An 8,639-nucleotide genomic window follows, 5' to 3' on the forward strand; every position below is an offset into this window, starting at 1 on the left:
ATTACTGCCATAATTGTTGTTGTTGTTGTTAGTGCTGTTTAGACCTGCTTAGCTTTGATTATTTTAACTGATGCTGACAGGAAGAATAGAAGAAGTTATCCTCAAACAAGAAACTTAGCTGGCACATTAGCAACAGGGTGGATTTGTCTAAAAGTACCCAAGGACCATCTGGTGGTGTTAAAATGAATGACAACAGAGTGGAACTCCAAAAGCACCCAGTGTAGTTTTTACTAAATAAAATGTAATATATATAGTTAGCATTACATACACTATTTTATACTGTACGTATTAAATATACTATAATGTACTATATGGTTACCATTGTATATAATTTATCACAGAGGTACCATTATATATATACTTTTACTCAGTTTTTGGTCTCGTTCCTTATTTGTTCCAAAATCAGAGCGATGATCAGCGTTTATTAGAAGAAGAACTAAAAGAAGCTTCTAAGAATTTGGATTTCATGTCAAAACTTAGGAACCACTGCACCACTGCAGTTTGGAAGAAAGAAATCAGTCGCATAAAGGACAATAAAATGTAAGAAAGCACCTGTTTATATTTTCTTCTGCCATTGAAATAACAAATTATTACCATGGCAAATTCTTTTGTAAGCAATATTTTTCATTAGTTTTTATTTTTCATAATTGAGTCTTTACATTACACATAATAATGTATAATGATGTATATATAATCTACCTAATATAATAAAGAACTCTGCATATAATTAGTTTGGAGTATATAGCTACGTGTTGAGAGGGATTCTTTGGGATTCACTAAGAATTCACTAAGAATTTTGCCTGAAAACAATTCTGCTGCTTTCTTGGTAAGTTATCCTTAATAACCAAAATGTCACGTTGCTGTGAAAGAAAAAAACTTTTGCTGTTTACCAACGAATACTAATGGTGATCCTTTGTCTTACAGAAATAATTCTTTCCTGTCGTGTGAGGGTTCCGCTTCTTCAGATCTTTCTTCCAAAGGTACTTATCAATCAGTGGTTCAATTGGAATCTCCTGTACCAACTTATTCAATTCCAAGGAAATGTTATTCTTTCCAGAAGAATCCAGAATCCTTTTACTACAAAGAAAAATCTCACAAATTTCCCCCACAACAGAAAAACATTCTCTTTGCTGGTAAGAACAAAATTCCTTCCCTGTCTTAAAATATTTTCTTTATTGTTTTAAAGTAATTATTTAAAAGGACACAATTAACTTTCTCCCTAAATTAGAGGCAGAGTTCTAATTGTAGTTTAGAGGAATGGTGATTGGGTTATCCTATGATGATGAGGGTTCCAACTGATCCAATCAACAGAACAGCCTGCTCATGAAATTAACATGTAAGTGGCTGAGGACTCCACAGACATGTGTTTCCTTAATGTAGTTCACAGGAAGATTCAGTGTGAAACAGAATGTGACAAGGCTGGGTCCTCTTGAATGACAAACACAACTCATTTTGTACTCAGAACATAAAGACAGTTGAAATGCCACTAAGCATTTTGCCTGCCATGCTAACCATTCTGAGAGTCTACAGCCTTATCTCTCTCTGTATATTATTTCAGGTTCAACAAAGACCAGTTACCTCAGGCTTAAGAACAAAAAGAAGGGGAGTAGACCAACAAGCAGAGAGACTCAAGAAAAAAGTAAGCCTCACTCACAGAATATTCTACATTCTTCACATTGGTGTAATAATGAGCGTAGTGTTTTTATATATTTGTCCAGAATCATGTCGGGCGCTCCTTATGACCCTTAAGGGTCTACAAAAGATTTTGCTGCAAAAATTTAGGGGCAATAAACAAACTGGTTATATTTCTACAAAATACAAAATAATTTTTTTTTTTTTTTTACAATTCCCAATAATATTTAATCATAAAAATGTAATGGGGTTTTTGCAAAGCATCAAATGGCTATGAGGGGTCCGACAGAGTAAAATGGGGATTAAAAGGGGTCCATCGGTGAAAAATCATTGGGAACCACTGAACTAGATGGTGTGGTTTTAGACATACAATAACATACATGAGGATGGTCATGACTGGAAAGACATTATCATAAACATCAACAACAGTGAAACCATATGAAATAACTACTATCTCCAAAACCACGTCCACCACCACCACCACAACCATCACCATCACTGCTGCTGCCACAACCATACAACAGTGAAATCATCTGCAATAATTCCACCACCACCACCACCATCATCATACAATAACAAGAAGAAGAACAAGATTGTCTAAACCTCAACCTCATTCTTTTACAGAAGCTGAAAGCAAAGCAAACAGCTATCCTGTGTGCCCCAGACCACCATTGATATTGAGGTAAGTAATGGTCAGTTACGAAATGTATAAACTTTGACCACTCTTGAGGTCGTTATTAGGTCATTATCACAGGAAGTGACCTTTGCAAAGCCTTTTTAAACTTCTTTGATATCATTATATTTATGAAGACCGTCTCATTTTCACTACCCCTGCCCCAGGGGTGGTGGAAGGATTCAGGGGGGCATTGAAGAAAAGTGGAGTGATAATGGGGTGGCCAAAAAGGGACAATAATAAAGTGGCCAAATGAGGGCAGTAATTTGGGTGGCCAAAAGGGGGTAATAATGGGGGGATGTAAACGGGGACGAAGGATATAAAAACAAACAAGAATAAAGGATTAGTTAGGTTAAGTTTTATTGCAGGAAACGGTCTATGTTTGTGGTGGTGAGTGGTGGAGGGGGGGCGCTAGAATTGAGGTCCGAGTAGCAGCCTGAAAATGTTTGGGAACCATTGCCACAAGGGATAGGGTTTAGCAATACAAAGGAATGGATGAGGAGGGGACAGATAGTGTTTGTTGTTGTTGTTGTGCACCCACTGACTTTTCAAGCTATGGTTCTTCACTTACCGATTCCGTTATTATCATGATTTTTCAGAGAGAAAAAGCCAAGATCCATTATAAAAGAATGGTTGAGACATAACAGCCTCAGAAGAAAGAAATTGTCTCTGCTTGATGTTCTCTCTTCCACATGTATCCCACATGGAGCCAAATACATCCCTGTACTCAACAAACATGCCCTGACAAGGGTTTTTAAAGAGGTAAGCAATGCCATGTCAATGTTGTTCTCCAAACTCTTCCAGTCTCATAGAAGAAATATTGAAGGGTTGCAAAGAACATTTAATGATGGTGATATATCTTGCAACTAGCATACAGATATCTCAACAACTTAACTACTGGGAACATCCAAAAGCTCTGCATCTTTACTCCCTTGAACACGAAAGAGAGAGATATACTATCGTATATGAAAGGAAGAACTTGGGTGGGGGGCATGTTCCAAACTTTGTGGCATCTGGTAGAATTTTAATGCACAAAATTGTATATAATATTGTCAACTTCCAAAATGTTCTGAGATCAAATTCCACCTATGTCGACTTTGCTTTTCATCCTTTTAGGGGTCAATATGAGCCTCAGTTGAATTCTGGGGTTCATGTAATCAGCTTACCCCATCCTCCAAAATTGCTGGCCTTGTGCCAAAATTTGAAACCAATATTTTAGAGACTTTGCAGATCTATCTAATCCATTTTTACCATTAACACTATCAATAACATAATGTTCTATACAAACTTTGCAAACACATCTAACCCATCTTTGAAGAAATGCCTAAGCTATCAGAAACATTGTATCTTTTGCTTAGGTCTTCCCTTTCGCTTATTTACTGGAAGAGAAAGGAATGGAAATGAATTTGGTAAACCCTGGTGCTGTGGACCTTGCAGATTATGAAGAGGAACTTGCAAAAGCCATACACTTATACACAAAGTAAGATTTTATTCCTTTTTGGCATTGGCTAAAGTTTGTGTGTGTGTGTGTGTATATATATATATTTATGTATGTGAAAGTGTGTGGCTTAGTGGTTAGGGCCTTTCACAAAACCTTTCATACAAATGTCAAACTTTGCATAGAGTAACTGTATTCAAAATGAACACAGGTACCTTATGGAATTCCAGTCCCTCCCATGGATTCCAATCCCCAAAATTCCTTAGACTTTAATTACCATCTTTAGCTCCTGATTATTATTTTTTTAGAATCCACACAAATTATGAACATTGTTCCTCTAACTCAACAAAAAAAGAAAAGAGAAGAAAGGAAACACAATCTACAAAAAGTTCTAGCTGTGTCTGCTGCAATGGATACATTTACTGACAGAAGATTAAAAGACACCATTCTAAGAGGAAATGGTAAAGTTTAGGTGAAGTCGTAGTTGAAGAATACAAAAAAGTCTCTTTTTTTTTTTTTAAGAAAAAAAAATGGTAAATTTTAGTTTTTCAAAAGTAAATTATTTTAAAGAATCCAGCCAACCAACAAATAAATAAAATATTCCAAAGACAGACGTTGACTAATTCTTTGACGTATATCAAAATGGTGACTGTCCTCTTGGAATAGTATTAACTTAATTTCTTGCATAGACATATCAGATCGTTATTTTTCTTTACATTCTTTAAACCAATATGATCTCCAGAACTTGAAGAACTTTGGTATTCAAGGAAATGCTACAGCTCCTGCTGGGATCTAAAGACGAAATTCAGTTGATTAGTTTAGCCTAAGGAATGGCATCTATGAGGTAACGAAAGGACTAATTGAAGCTCTACAGAAAAGTTGAATACATTCATAGAGAATAACTATCCCTTTTATGTCTAATTAGCAGAATTGGGTCCATTATGGCTGCCATAGAATCACAAAGATGTTTACTGTGTTCAAATGATGTCTTGTTAGTTATCTGTCAACTCCATCAACCATGCGAAACTTTGCTGCCTGCCGCTACTATAGTGACCCCACACACTAAATGTGCATGATTGCTACTATAACTTAAGCAGATGTTGGTCAGTTCTAATCCACTTATTCAGAACATCTCTCTCTCTCTCCCCAAGAGTCCAAGTGAACAATTTCCTTTAGCGTGTCTCTAACATTTTAACCAAACCTCATCACTTCTTTCATCGTGTGTGCGTGTGTGCGTGTGTGTGTGTGTGTGTGTGTGTTTATGATCTGTTCACATCAACCACAAGAATATATTTTTGTATCTTTCTTTATAAAGTTACCTTGATGCTGCAATATGGAATGCCCTGCCAGAAAGCTCAAAGACACGGTGAGTTCTTTGTATTTCTCTCTGCTTCTCAGTCATCCACACCATTTTCATGGGTTTCCAATCCACAGAAACATTAACCAAACTGCTTCACTAAACACACAAACATATTTCTAATGTTCAATATTTAGACGTCCCTTCTTCTCTTGGCATTGTAGTATGCCGCTAACACCTTCCATATTTAATGTTTCTTACAGGAGTTTGCTATGGTCAGCTTTTCCTTTCGTCCTTCGGGATTGATAAAATAAGTACCAGTTAAATACTGGGTTGGTGTAATTTACTTACATCCTCCTTTGATATTACTGACCATGTTCCAAAATTTGAAACTGGTATTTCTTACCCAATTCCTGCAGACACGGATTAGCTTGCCCCAATCTCTCGCTATCTTATATCATCTAAAAATTAAGGTTCTTTTTTTTTTTCCCCACGCTCATGTAACATTCATACACACACACACACACACACACACACACACACACACACACACACGCACACACACACAGATACATACACACTACTGCCACCATCACCACCACTGCCGTTGCTCCACCACTGCCACCACCACTACCAAAGCAACAACAACAGCATCACCATCAAGACAACAATATGACAAAACCACCAATGGACCTCCTGGGCAATAATGAATATTAAGTCTTTTTCCATAATGGACACAAAACATTATATATATATACACATAAATACTTTATATATATACACATACATACATACTTTATTTATATATATATATATACATAAATACTTTATATATATATATATATATATATATATATATATATATAATCTTGACAAACATACATCTACAAATGTGTGTGTGTGAACTCAAGAAAAGTTTTGAAACTTTTCTGTCTGTTGGCATAACATACTGGAATGATCTTTGATGCTTAACTTACCTGTAATCATCCAACTCATTACAGGTAAGACATCTCAGTAACTGCTGGACAAAATTCGGTGCATATCAAAGACTGGAGACCAGAAGGTATTGGAATTCTAGAGATATACACCAAATATTTATAAATATGATGACGGTTGTACGGTTAGTCTGTCTGTTGGAATGGTCATGTGGATTTAGCTTCAGAGAATGTAAAGACACAGAAGCAGCAATCTCAATATGAAACTACATCTATATCTATTTATTTAATTACTTTTATCATTCACAGAACTTACTGTTAGGTCTTTTTTTCTCTCTTGAAGACAATTTTCTGCCATAAGAACATTACACACACACACACACACACACACACGTGTGTGTGTGTGTATGCATATATATATATACATATACATGTTATTTTTTTGTTTCTGTTCTACCTTTGATTTTTATTGAATAAAGAAGAGAGAGAGAGAGAGAGAGAGAGGAAATGTTCAGAGAGAGAGAGAGGAAATGTTCAGAGAGAGAGAGTAATAGGGAGTATGCGAGAGTGATATGGAAGTTTGTGTCGAGGAGACAGAGAAAGAAAAGTTCAATGAGAGATGGAATATGAGATAAGGAGTCTGAAACAAGTGGTGTCATTATGTGTAGGAGAGAAATAAGGTGATCTATAATGGGGTGGGAGAAAGAGAGAGAAAAAGGTATCGTAGATGATCCTAAAATAGTGTACTTTACGTAGGGGCCAAAAATCTCCCAGGGAGAACGGGAGAGAGAAAGAATGTCTAAGGAGAGAATGTAAGAAAATCTAAATAATGTGCAACTTTACGGAAGTTCAGAGAGAGAGAGAAAGGTGGAAATGGGTCCAGAAGGAGAAAGTGTAAGGAGAGAAAACGAAAGAAAGAGTGTAGATGGTGTATACAGACATATGTATAGAGTAAAGCGAAATACATAACTTTAGGAACGTCCAGAGATAGAGAAAGTTTAAGGAGAGAATCGAGAAATCTTTAACTCTAGGAAAGTTTAAGAAGAGAAGCAGAGTGGTATCGCTAATTGCTAAAAAAAAAAAAAGGAATTGAGGTATGAGTTTTAAGGACGTTCGATCAAAAAAGAGGTAATGGACTTTATGGGGGTCCAAACAAAATAGTTATTTTTAAGTCCGAAGGGAAGAAATAAGGAGGTTTATAACAAAGTAGAAGAAAGAGAGGAAATGGTCGCGAATGGTATCGCTAAGCGCTAAGACGACTCTAAATGGTGAGCTTTAATTAGGTTCCAGAATCTAAATATATAACTAGAAACGTTCAGAAAGAGAAAAGAGACAAGGTTTAGGGAAAGAAAAAATATTTGTTTAACACTAGGAAAGTTTAAGAAGAGAGAGTGGAAGAAAGAAAGGAGAAAAGGAATGACATCGCTCAGTGCCAAAAGGAATGGAAGTAATAAATGGTAAATATTAGCAAGGAACGTGTAGGTTATGCAAGCAAGAAAGACTAATGCAGTTTCGCACCTCTCCTTGAAAAATGCATTTTTTGGATGTCGGAGATTACGTAAATGCAAAGAAGAAAACTTTTTTTTAATTTCACCCCCCCCCCCCATTTAAGTTTTTGATTTTGTTTACTTTAAAAGAGATCGAAGCGAATTGAGGAAAACATGCAAATCGAAATTAAATACAGACAAAAACATTAAAGTGAAAAGAATTTACGTTTTACTTGTGTTTGCCTTAAATAATCGTAAATAATAATTGAATGTAAATTAAATATACACCACAACCCCATAAGAACCATTTGATGAGAAACAAACATTAATACTTAATAATTAATGTTATAAAGTTTAATAGGGGCTCAAATTTCACCCCCTTCTCCAATTTTAAATTCTGAAACTTTTTCATCCATTTATTTGTCTGTCTCATTTAGTCCTGTCCGTTTATTTAATAAAATATATTTGTCAACTAAATGTGGCGGTCCAAAAGAAGAAGGCGGGTTTTACTGACGTTTTTAACCCCAGTAAGACATTCACATCTATTTATCTCTTTATACACATATCTATATGCTTACTGAATTTAAAATTTTGAAAACGTGGGTTTCTTGAATATTCGGAATCTGTCTTTGGAGAAAAAAATTTCGAAAAAGTCCAAAAATTTTAACTCGGGGAGGAGGGGGTGTATTTAAACTTCTTTTTTTGTCCCGAAAAATGATTGAGAATTGGAATAAAAAGACTTAGAATAATCAACTTTAGAAAAATTTTGGATAAGATATTTGTGAAAGTTAAAATTAATTCGTCTTACCTTAATATTTCTGTCGGAGAAAACGAAAACAAACTTCAATCTCGCTTAACAGAAGACAATTTTGACGATTGTTGTTCAAGACTGCGGACATCTGTTTGAGTTTCACTTTAGCAATATAATTGATTGAAGGAGAAACGAACGAGTACAAAGCCATTTCAAGGAATATCTCCATGTCCTGGACACCTTTCATGTATATTTTACGCAGAGGGATCAATTTTTTTGTTTCAACACTGGTTTTCAGCACGTTTTAAAGAGGATAGCTCCAGAGTCAAATGACCCCCTCCGTAGCCTCCTTATGCCGCCATTTTATATATATATATATATATGTATGTATGTAAGTATACACACACACACATACATAGATACATA

General features: G+C 35.5%; 1 protein-coding gene across 2 annotated transcripts in view; it reads left to right on the plus strand.

Annotated features, from left to right (window-relative positions):
* The window catches only part of LOC106871857 (von Willebrand factor A domain-containing protein 3B), a 31,831-nt gene that overhangs the window by 21,521 nt on the left and 1,671 nt on the right, over nt 1-8,639 (plus strand). For both annotated transcript variants that reach the window (XM_014918589.3, XM_089342822.1), the window contains exons 14-20: nt 407-540; nt 925-1,133; nt 1,559-1,639; nt 2,257-2,314; nt 2,905-3,067; nt 3,664-3,785; nt 5,059-5,109. In XM_014918589.3, coding sequence (XP_014774075.1) covers nt 407-540; nt 925-1,133; nt 1,559-1,639; nt 2,257-2,314; nt 2,905-3,067; nt 3,664-3,785; nt 5,059-5,109 — 818 coding nt within the window. The remainder of the gene's footprint in view (nt 1-406; nt 541-924; nt 1,134-1,558; nt 1,640-2,256; nt 2,315-2,904; nt 3,068-3,663; nt 3,786-5,058; nt 5,110-8,639) is intronic.

This window comes from Octopus bimaculoides, chromosome 26 (assembly GCF_046866305.1).
Source record: "Octopus bimaculoides isolate indiv1 chromosome 26, ASM4686630v1, whole genome shotgun sequence".
Classification (NCBI taxonomy): Eukaryota; Metazoa; Mollusca; class Cephalopoda; order Octopoda; family Octopodidae; genus Octopus; species Octopus bimaculoides.